Source organism: Nipponia nippon, unplaced genomic scaffold, assembly GCF_047370975.1.
Source record: "Nipponia nippon isolate SJK-2023a ecotype South Korea unplaced genomic scaffold, ASM4737097v1 scaffold_26, whole genome shotgun sequence".
NCBI classification, from domain to species: Eukaryota; Metazoa; Chordata; class Aves; order Pelecaniformes; family Threskiornithidae; genus Nipponia; species Nipponia nippon.
In genome coordinates this window covers 2,540,991-2,553,041 of record NW_028262343.1, presented here as the reverse complement: position 1 = coordinate 2,553,041, position 12,051 = coordinate 2,540,991, and the positions used below count along the sequence as shown (strand labels likewise).

Below are 12,051 nucleotides of genomic sequence, written 5' to 3'. Positions count from 1 at the left end.
CTAACCCTGGAGTATCATCCCATGGCTTGTCACTGGCGAGCCTGATATTATCCCCTTCCCCCTTCAAGTCTAGTTTAAGGCTCTGTCAATGAGCCCTGCTAGCTCGTGAGCAAAGACCCTCTTCCCCCTTTGAGAAAGGTGAATCCCATCAGATACCAGCAAGCCTGGTGTTGTGTAGACCATCCCATTATCGAAAAACCCCAAATTTTGGTGGTGACACTAGCCATGAAGCCATGTATCAATAGACTGGGTCCACCTGTTTCTTCCAATATTACTGCCTGCAACTGGAAGGATAGAGGAGAAAATTACCTGGGCTCCGGATTCCCTTACCAACCATCCCAAGGCCCTGAAGTCTCTTTTGATTGCCCTTGGACTACGTGTTGCAGCTTCATCGCCACTCACATGGAAGAGCAATAATGGGTAATAGTCTGAGAGCCATACCAGGCTAGAAAGTTTCCTAGTGATGTCCTTAACCCGGGCCCCAGGGAGGCAGCAGACTTCCCTAAGAGGAGGGTCTGTCTGGCATATTGGACCCTCTGTTCCCCTCAGAAAGGAGTCACCTACAACTATAACCTGCCTTTTCTTCCTTGTGGAGGTGGTCGTGATACAGCAGGTAGGCCTTTCTAACCTTGGCAATACCTCTGGTGCAGATGGACCATCATCCACATCATCAATTGACTGACCTTCCAGATCCAGAGCCTCATACATGTTGTACAGAGGCACCTGGGAAGGCGAGGTAGGCAGGGAGGGGGATCGCCTGCCACCCCAAGTGTGGACTTGCCTCCATTCACTCCTTTCCTTTAAGCTACTGCCTTCTGCCTGGTGGAGGGAGGATACAGGATCCCCTTGATCTTGTTTTTTTTCTGGTGGATGTTCCTGTTTCTGTCTCAGGGAGGGCAGAGCATGGTTCCACCAGTCTACCTCTTTCTCAGATTCCCTGATGCTCCTTAACCTTTCTCCTTCCTCTCATAGCTCTGCCACCAGGCTGAGCAGATCATCTACTTGGTCACACCTCACACAGATGTTCTCACTACTGCCATCAGGCACTAGTGAAAGGCTCTGGCACTCCCTGCAGCCTGAGACCTGGGTGGCTGCATGTTTTTGTGGGAGCTCTGTCTGGGTAGCCACATCAGTTCTGATGAGTGCAGAGGACACTGCTTTCTGCTGGGTGGTTACCATAGCTAAGCTCCTTCTGGGAGGGTGATGACCACCAATTGAACTGACCTTTTGGGCTGGTAGGATGATGACGACCTTCCTGCGCGCCCTTCTGCGCAAACTGCCATGCCACACCCTGGTTGCTAGCGCTCCCTAGGCTGCTTTTTATAGGTGTGGGGGTGGCCACAGTTGCTCTGGCAATGCCCTGGCCTCATCAGCATCTCTTGTGAGAGCTGCCAGCTCCTGGTGGGTCCCTCCGCTGCCCTGGCATTTCCCTGCCTCAGGAAACCCCCCTGTACACCAAGATCTGCCTCGGCTCTGGAACAGCTCACCTCGGCTTTGACTGTAAAGAACTGGCAAGATAATAAAGATTCTGAAAAAAGACTCTTCAAAGATCTTTGCTTCCCCCTTAACTGGTACTTAAATAAGCCCTAAATCAACTTAGTGGAAAAAAAATCTTAAAGCAAAATGCCCACATCAATGCATAAAGGGCTCAAGGAACTCAAAACATATTTCCCTCAGACAAATCATATTTTCCTCCAAGAGTCACCAGAAACAGAAAAGTTTGTACTTTTCAATAAACAGCACTGTTCCAAGAGGTTAGCAAACTCAAAACATATTTCCCTCAGACAAATCATATTTTCCTCCAAGAGTCACCAGAAACAGAGAAGTTTGTACTTTTCAATAAACAGCACTGTTCCAAGAGGTTAGCAAAGCAACTCATTTCAGAATTTGTATGTGTATGCCTCATAAAACACAACAAAGGATACAAATCCAAATTCCTACCTTCCTTTGATGAATATGACAAAGCTTACTAAGGGGTATTCTTTCTTTTTCTAGTCAATACTGGAAAACAGGAAGACCTCCTAGATTACTAGAAAAATCCACGTTCTGGTGGAGTTCGAACTTTCTAAAATTATTACTTTTTTTTTGTAATTGCAGTTATGATAACAGGACAAGTTTTAAAAGAATACCATCACTGCAGAAGAGGGTTGAAACAATGTCACACACACTACTGATACTTACTAGCACAATAAAACTGGCAACATAGGGGTCTACTTCACTACTGTCACAGAGAATCTCAGCCATAAAAACTGAGTATCAGCAAGCTACAGATGAAGACACAGGACTTCACTGACAATTCTCCCTTCACTCCACTCGCCCTTCTCTCTGCCTGCTGCAAGCTACAGAGAGGCATTTGTTCTTTGAGCCAACACCTTCAATAAGTGACCTAGATAAGTTTTGCTGTTGTATAAGTAGACAGGTGTTTTCATGTTCAGGGTAATGGTTTTAAGTACCTTCCACCTACTTTCCTCTTCAAATTCAACCGTGATACAAGTTATTATAAGATAATGATCACCTGACAGCTGAAATGACCTAAGGCTTTGGCAGAAGTCTGCATCATACAGTGCCTATATGACAATAACTTCACAGCTATACCAATAGAGCACTCAGTGTGAAGTGATCTAAGAAAGCCTTCTCCTAGTTTAGTTGTGGAAGCAGGTGAGGTTAAAAAAAAAAAAAAAAAAAAGGGCACTCATGCCAGAATAAGAGTGAACAACAGGAAATTATATTAGCTTAATAAATATTCAGACTCAACTTCGTTTTTATTAGTGTAAACTTCCTTGTATAGAAGAACCCTACTTAGATATACATTCCCTGTCTTAATTAACTACACTTTATCATCCATTAATGTTTGAAAGTGAACTGTAGATAAAGACCACAAGTTGCACTGATGCTATCTGGCATCTACATTACTGAGATGATTATTTTGCAGTCCCATTTGGGACTGTATGAAAATAGATTTTTGTAATAATCATAGAATCATAGAATGCTTTGGGATGGAAGGGACCTTTAAAGGTCATCTAGTCCATCCCCCCTGCAATTGGCAGGGACATCTACAACTAGATCAGGTTGCTCAGAGCACCGTCCAGCCTGTCCTTGAATGTTTCCAGGGATTGGGCACCTACCACCTCTCTGGGCAACCTGTTCCAGTGTTTCACCACCCTCATCGTAAAAAATTTCTTCCTCATATCTAGTCTGAATCTACCCTCTTGTAGCTTAAAACCATTACCCCTTGTTCTATCACAACAGGCCCTACTCAAAAGTCTGTCCCCATCTTTCTTATAAGCCCCCTTTAAGTACTGAAAGGCCGCAATAAGGTCTCTCCAGAGCCTCTTCTTCTCCAGGCTGAACAACCCCAGCTCTCTCAGCCTTTCCTCATAGTAGAGGTGTTCCATCCCTCTGATCATCTTTGTGGCCCTCCTCTGGACCTGCTCCAACAGGTCCATGTCCTTCCTGTGCTGAGGACTCCAGAGCTGGATGCAGTACTCCAGGTGGGGTCACACCAGAGCAGAGCAGAGGGGCAGAATAAGTTTCATTTCAGTAATGTTTTATTGATGGTATTCTCGGGAAACCAAATTCCTCACTAGGATACATGACAAAAGAATGTGCTTCTTCCCAGGAACCAGCTGGACTGTCACCCTGTAATGGAGTGCCTCAAGGGGAATGGGATACCTGCAAAATGTAGGGCTTTGAAGCCACAAGGCAACTGGCAAATGAGGACAAAGCTGGTGAAGTTTGATCACACACAACCTTGGAGCACATCAGAGTGGTTTCAAATGTAGTTTAGGCTTTTGTTCCTTGTCTGTTCTGCTCTTTGTGGGGAGGGTGAGACATTTGCAAACACACCTTACAAATGACAGAAGTATTTTTCATAGGAAAAAATATATTCTAAAACAGGCTTAGATCAGCACAGAACACAAGCACATACTACTAAAAATGTGAAGGTGTTTTTTTTCCTCTACAAAGTATATTAGGACTTCAGCTAAAATATTGGACACAGTTAACACTGTCCAATTCTTGATACTACACACTAAAAATCTGTAAGACAGCAACAAAAGAATCAGATGTCTAGAAAACATGACCTACAAAGAAAGGCTGAGTGAACTATGCTAATTTAGCCAAAAGAAGATGACTAATGGGGATAAATGTGCTCTCCATAACAACAGTGGACAGAATAGGGAAGATCAATCACAGGAAGGGAGAATTAAATTATATACTTGGAAACACCTTCTAAGGATAAAGATGGCAACACACTAGAACAGGTTTGGGGGGAGTTTATGAAGTGTCCATCCTTGGAGGTTCTCGGGAACAGGCAAAACAAACATAAACACAGATTGTTATATGTACCATTGACTGTATCCTCAGATAGAAGGAAGGATGGATGAGATGAAACTCTCCTAAATGGAAAAAATACCATGAAAGTTGGCACCTCAGGGTATATTTCCACCAGAATCTATAGTTTAAGTCATTTGTCTTTGAAAAAACCTTTAAAAGTCTTGTTCACAAAAAAAGGAAACATTCACAGCCTATATAAAGTAACAAACCCAAACGCTACAAAAGCTTTCTATGTGATTAAGCAGCTCTTCAGTTTGTAACTTCAAATAAGAAATATTCTTTGAAAATCACTACTGCTCATTTTACACATGCTATCAGTCTATGGGGAAAGTAGATGGAAAAAACAGGCTTTTGAGCCAAAAAATATTTGGTGTCAGATAACAGTCAAGACACATGGGACGTTTCACTACTAACAGCATACAAATATCTAAAAAGCAGTGCCCAGCGCTACAAAGCCAGGAAAACTGCCATTCTATCTGCAAGCCACTAGAACAGCAATGGTCACAAAAAAAGATAGTATAGAAAAGCTCCACTGGCAGCTGACAGAAGCCATTGCTAATTGATTGCTGTAGTTCACAAAAACATGGGAGCAGTCAGTCAGTTTAAAAAAAAAAAAGCAGCTCTCCCCAGGGCAGGGGGGAATCTGTGCAAAGAGAAAACCACCTCAAAGAATCAGAAAACTCTGACTTCAGATAGAGAAAAGACAGAGAATTCACAGAATAGGGATTACAAGCAGACTTGCATGCTTATGAGATAAAGAGCATATAGGTCTGAAGCAGGTAAAAAAGTTTCCTCAGATACATAAAGACCATGAATAAAGATATAAAAATTGCTACCAACGAAAGCAACACCCAGAAAATGAAATAGAAAGGTGTGTTCTTAGGACTGCTAAAAAGGAAGAGGAAAACTAACATACTTTACAAAGTGCTGAGCAGGCAGTACTAGATTTATCCAAACGTGATTATGTCCACAGACCCCTAGGCCTTACAAGACCTAGGAAGTTCTAGAAGAGGAAATAAAATGTAGGGTAGAGCAGCAAGCAGAAGCAGGTTGGTTTGCTATGGTAATGAGTGCCTCCACTGAGGAAGCAAAGCCACTCTAATGAAGTATGAGCCAAACCACATAGATAGGTTCCTGGGAAAGAAAAGTCATAAGGACTGATTCAGCCGCCAGCCCTAAAGCACGAAGTTCTGTACTTAATCTTTTTTATTTTTTTAGCCTGAAATAGATTTTTGTCTTTCTTTTCCTTTATTATGCCCTTTTCCTTCCTTCCCGAGTAATCCCTAAGTCAGAGAGTACGAGAGCTAAAGAAGGAAAAGAGCAAGAGGACTCAGTTAAAATCTCAGTCTACCTAGAAGAAAATCTGTCATGTTATATGAGCACAACTCGTATACATTTTGAAATACTATAATGTCACTGCTTCTTTTATTTATTGCCATAAGAAGGAAAAAGAAAAACAGTATTAATATTCCAGTTCTCACTGCCCAACTTCACCTTGTGTTTGAAACATACGGCACTTTTAGAACTCAGTCCTGCAAATGGCCAGAATTAGTAACTATCCTAAAATTTTGGAGTACTTGATCTTAGAATTCATATAACTTAAATGTCTGTCACATTTATGTGAGCGACTAGTCCCACCTTCTACAGTAGATTTACTTGCTTATTTAAAGATTAATGACCCAACAATAAATATAGAAAGCTGTGGATTACGATGAAGTGGAATTCACATCATTCAATGCTGACTACTCATTTTATGTTTTTCAATTACACGGTTAATCACAGTAATAAGATTACCAGATTAACAGGTAAAATTATGCAGATCCGCTAACTAAATCCGGAGCCCTGGAAAAAAAACAGAAGAGTTCTAAAATTTACATCCCCTTAGTATGCTAAAAATATATTAATGGCATGAAAGCACCTAAATCTTTGGAATATCATCAGTCTCAGTATTTATTAGGCTCTCATCACAGTGGACAAGGCAGAAGAAACAAATGTTGTGGCATTTTTACATTTAGTTCATCCAACATTTCTCCAGTGAAAACACAGCACCCGAATGAGGACAAAATTAACCCCACAAAGACTGTGTAGAGCATTCTTGGCATACAAAATATAGTTGTAACGTGAACTGATTCTTCAGCTAATTTACTTTACACTATTTTTCTTAAAAACGCTATAATGATATTAAGTATCCACTATAGACTAAAACTGTGTTAAACTATATAAAACTATGTCTATTATAAAGCAAAAGATTATTACACTTTGTGCTGGTTTTGGCTGGGATAGTGCCAATTTCCTTCACAGAAGTTAGTATGAGGCAATGTTTTGGATTTGTGCTGGAAACAGTGTTGATAATACAGGGATGTTTTAGTTATTGCTGAGCAGCGCTTACACAGAGTCAAGGCCTTTTCTGCTTCTCACACCACCCCACCAGCAAGTAGGCTGGAGGTGCACAAGAAGTTGAGAGGGGACACAGCTGGGACAGCTGACCCCAAGTGACCAAAGGGCTATTCCATACCATATGACTTCATGCTCAGCATATAAAGCTGAGGGAAGAAGAAGGAAAGGGGGACGTTCGGAGTGATGGCACTTGTCTTCCCAAGTAACCGTTCCACGTGATGGAGCCCTGCTTTCCTGAAGATGACTAACACCTGCCTGCCAATGGGAAGTAGAGAATGAATTCTTTATTTGGCTTTGCTTGCATACACAGGCAGCACTCAGCAGTGGCGTGACTTCATTCAGGCCCCGATAGTCTACTGTTAGTCTCCACTCTCCATTAGACTATCGCACTGGCCATGTGGGACTGTTAAAAGGTGAGCGAGAGTTGCTGATCACTCCTTGGATCTCCAGTCGATGAATCAACTTATGGATGGGAATCAGGGAGTCTCTGTTGGTGCGATATTGCTGCCGGTGCACTGTTGTGGTAGCGATTGGCACCCATTGTCCTTTGTTCCTCAGCAACCTCACAACAGAAGGGTCCTTCGAGAGACCAGGCAGGGTAGACAGCTATTTAATTTCCTCCATCTCCAAGGCAGCTATACCAAAAGCCCTTGAAATACCCTCTCCTGAGGTAGTCTATGCCAAGGAAGCATGGGGCCTCTGGGCCAGTCACAATGGGGTGCTTCTGCCACTCATTCCTGGTTAGGCTCACTTCAGCCTCCAATACAGTCAGCTCTTGGGATCCCCCTGTTACTCCAGAAATACAGATGGGTTCTGCCCCTTTATAGCTTGATGGCATTAGGGTACACTGTGCACCGGTGTCTACTAAAGCCTTATACTCCTGTGGGTCTGATGTGCCAGGCCATCGAATCCACACAGTCCAGTAAACCTGGTTGTCCCTTTCCCCCACCTGGCTGGAGGCAGGGCCCCTCTAGTCCTGGTCATAGCATTCGTTACTCACTTCTTGTAAATGCAAATCAAAAAAACCTTTATTAAGATTGGAAACAAAATCACCCCTTCTGCTCTGTCTGGGGAACTGCTCACTGGAAACTGGAGCAGCAATTTTCCTGGGAGAACCGCCTTTTGTAGCTGTTTTTCCTTGCAACACACGTACTCGTGCCTCTAGGGTCGAGGCAGATTTTCCATCCCACTTCCTCATGTCCTCTCCGTGGTCAAAGAGGAAAAACCACAGGGTGGCCCGTGGTGTGTATCCACTATATCTTCTCTCTTTGTGCAGCGGGACGCTTACTCCTAATGGCTGAGATACTGGTCCGTACAGGTGAGGAGTAGGATATATCCTCTATGAGTTGCTGGGCCTCCTGGGACAGTTTCTCCACAGCTGAGACAAGGGAGGAAGAGAGACTTTCTTTGTATTGTCAGAGTTGGCCAGCCAATTCATCCACTGTTTATCCCTCTCCATCTTTCCAGGTCATTACTGCCAATGAGTTGGCATATGACAATGATGCACTCCGTACAAACTTCCGCCACATGGGTTGTGTGCACTGGACTTCATCAGGATCTTTGCATAACTGCTCATTGTTCAGGTCACTATAAATCACCTCCAGCATGGCTAATTCCCTCAGGTACTGGATACCTCTCTCCATGGTGGTCCACTTGCCTGCGTGACATAGAACATCTTCCTTGAAGGGATACCTTTCCTTCACACCTGACAGGAGTTGCCTCCAGAGGCTGAGGGCTTTTGTCCCTTTTCCAATTGCTTTGTCAATGGCCCCTTCCCTAGAAAGGGATCCCAGCTGCTTGGCTTCCCTACCCCCTAATTCCAGGCTACTGGCCCCATTATCCCAGCATCGGAGCAGCCAGGTGACAATGTGCTCGCCTGGATGACGACTGAAATCTTTTTGCATATCTTGCAGCTCACTCAGGGACAGGGATCGGGTGGTCACCATCTCATTTATGGGTTCTGCCTCTTCCTCCTCCTGTTCTCGTGATGGCCCTGGTTCATCTTCATCCCTTCTTAAATGAGCTGATTTTCTTGTGTATTTTTTTTTTGTGTATAGGGGTGACTGATACTGGCACGGGTTAGTTCTCTGGTTTAGCCACAGTGCCTGTCGCAAGGGTTGGAGTAGCTGCAGCCCCTGTCACGGGGGCGATACCGCTTATCATCTGACTCTGCTGTGCCTGGGAACATTTTGATAACAGCAACGGCCATGTGCCTGGGCTGGCAGAGGGCCAGGGCATCGCTGCTGTTTCTGTGCTGCTGGATAGGCTGGAACTCCAGTATGAACTCAAGTCGAAGGGACTGTGACCTGTGGATGAGTCCACGTGGTAACAGGACACCCCGAAGTGTCTGTGGCCATGGATAAGCCCGTGCCAGAGCAAGTACATCTAGAAGCATCTGTGGCCATGGTTATGTCCATGCTGCAGCAGGTATACTTCTGAAGGGATTTTAGCCCAAGGATAAGTCCATGATGGAGAAGGTACACCTCGAAGCATCTGTGGCTGTGCATGAGGTCATGCTGGAGCACCTCAAAGCGTGTGGCCATGGGTAAGGCCACGACAGAGCAGGTACTCCCCCGGAGGGACTGCAGCCATGGGTAAGACCATGCTGGAGCAGGTATATCTCTGAAGGCCACACTGGAACAGGTGCACCTCTAAGTGACTGTGGCTGTGGATAAGTCTATGCCGCAGCAGGTATACCCCTGGAGAGACTGTGGCCCATAGATAAGGCTCCACTTGGAGCAGATACAACCTTAAGGGACTTCAGTCTGTGGATAAGTCCAAGCCGGAGCAGAGGCAAGGGGAGGAGTTCATTGCAATGTGAAACCCTATAGTCTGGTCCAAAGGGGCCAGAGGTGGAGATTGTAATGGAAATACCTTTAAATTGTTGTAACCCAGGATGAATTGCACATTATGGGAATTACTATAGCAGGAACCACCTGAACCAATGGAGGACAAGCCTTACAAGAAGCAGTGCAAGTGCAGCAGTGACCAGACCTGAGCTGGCTTTGTTGCCTAATAACTCCATGCAACACACCACCTCTCCTGTCCTGAGTGACCACCATCACAGATGGAGTCCAAACTCATGGACTAAATGAAACTCAGTGAACATTTTATGGACATTATACAGGGGTGGTCCATAGACTAGGGGAATGATATCTGTGTATTGTAGCAAAGGATGGGATGGGGAGCGGTGGTTAATGAGGATGTATTGGATAGTGTGGGACCTGAGCATGATGTAAATGGTATGGAATAAGAGGTGGAGAATGTGCTGGTTTCAGCTGGGATAGTGTTAATTTTCTTCCTAGTAGCTGGTATAGTGCTGTGTTTTGGATTTAGGATGAGAATAATGATGTTGATAACACACTGATGTTTTAGTTGTTGCTAAGTAGTGCTTACACTAGTCAAGGACTTTTTAGCTTCCCATGCTCTGCCAGGTGCACAAGAAGCTGGGAGGGGGCACAGCCAGGACAGCTGACCCAGACTGGCCAAAGGGCTATTCCATACCATATGACATCATGCTCAGTATATAAACTGGGGGAAAGCTGGCTGGGGGGCTGCTGCTCAGGGACTGGCTGGGTATCGGTTGGCAGGTGGTGAGCAATTGCATCGCGCATCACTTGTTTTGTATATTCTTTTATCATTATTATTATTATTATTTTCTCTTCCTCTTCTGTCCTATTAAACTGTCTTTATCTCAACCCACAGGTTCTACTTTTTTTTTCCGATTCTCTCACCTATCCCACCAGCGGGAAGTGAGCGAGTGGCTCTGTGGTGCTTAGTTGCCAGCTGGGGTTAAACCACGACACGCTTCTTAAACTCAGAAGTCTATTAACAGTGACTGCAAATTGTATTTCGTAATATATAAGACGATTTTAAAAACAGTGAAATTATTTCTAAGGTAATAAATGGTCAAAGCTCATTTTACAACAGCAGGGATATTTAAAACAGAAATCTGCAATATACTATAACCAAACTGCCTTAGGGTAATCCTCCCCCTTTTTTTATATGGAAGTTTCTATGAAATAATCCAATACTTTTAAAATTCAAGCTAACAAAAAGATTTCACTTCAACATTTGACTTCTGGATTTAAAACAATTTCTCATTACAGATGCTGCAAAAGCCAAAGTAGCAGATATGTATCATCAAGTTCGAACAGGCAGTTTGTTTTTTCTTTAAAAAAAAATACTTACACATCCACAAATAGTACATAATCTTTACTGTCTTCTGGAATTCTACAGGAATGTCTACAGAAAAGTCCTGGTAGAAACATGGACCCACTGGAAAATTCTCAGGAAGAGGTGGCCAGTTATTTTTTCTACCTGCCAATCAGAAAAAAACCCAACTTTATAATAGTTTTAATTTCTGTATACTAGAAAGAGATATGCATTTGGTCTTGTTCAAATTGTTTTATGCACAAGTTTCACAAGCATATGAATAACTTGGGCTACCAAAACCCAAGAGTTTTATTAGCAATCCTCACACAATACTGAAAATAAACTTCAGAAATAAAATACAATGAAGCGCAGACAGATCAAGGAATGTACAATATTTTATCTATGTAAAAGACTAAGCAGGCATCTGACAGGTCCCATAAAGTAATGAGAAAAGAGAATTCTTCACAAAACAATTTCTCAGAGTTCCTTGACTTTTAAATGCACATTTCCCTGTCCCACCATACTCTCATTCTTTGTAGAACACAAAGACTGGGGACTGAAAAGTATTCTCCATTCTCAGAATCCTGATATTTTTAACACCTGGATATCTCTAACACTTTGAACTAGTTCCCAATACAGTTTACAGTCAAAGCTTTATCTAAAAGCCTGTAAGCCTGAAGAAAGGCAGCTATTTAAATGGTCTAAACTACTTTTTTGTTACAAGAAGATGCCTACAGCATCAATATATTTTGATACAGTTGTGTGACAGAGTCAGGACACCACAAAGGACAACACAGTATAAGACACTTGGATTTCCTGTATGATGATCTGCTCACAGACTAGAGTATACATTCTGCCAAACACAAGTCATACCAAGCATAGACTCAGAGATTCAACTGAGATAAATACAACAAACCTTTACCACAGCATTTCAAATTCTGGATGCAAGAGATACATTAATCACCATATTCCTAAAGTGGAGCTGAACTAGAGACTAACCTAAAAGCACCTTTATTTGAAATTCTGACAAGGTTTTGTTTGCAATTTCTATCTTCAACCATATCTTTAGTAGCAGTTCAGCTGGTAAGAACAGAAAACTTGCAAATCTTACACACTTGCATTATTTCTTATTTCTTTCCCCACTCAGGCAAGATGAAGCTGACA

General features: G+C 43.1%; 1 protein-coding gene across 8 annotated transcripts in view; it reads right to left on the bottom strand.

Annotated features, from left to right (window-relative positions):
• LOC104014005 (secretory carrier-associated membrane protein 1) overlaps positions 1–12,051 on the bottom strand; it is a 92,800-nt gene that overhangs the window by 35,414 nt on the left and 45,335 nt on the right. For 7 of the 8 annotated variants that reach the window (XR_015705884.1, XM_087762630.1, XM_087762631.1 and 4 more), the window contains exon 5: positions 10,924–11,052. The exons of the other annotated variant lie outside the window; for it this stretch is intronic. Coding sequence is in view for 6 of the 7 variants with exons in the window: in XM_087762630.1 (XP_087618756.1) it covers positions 10,924–11,052 (129 nt within the window). In the remaining variant the exon portion in view is untranslated. The remainder of the gene's footprint in view (positions 1–10,923; positions 11,053–12,051) is intronic. 8 annotated transcript variants of the gene reach the window in all.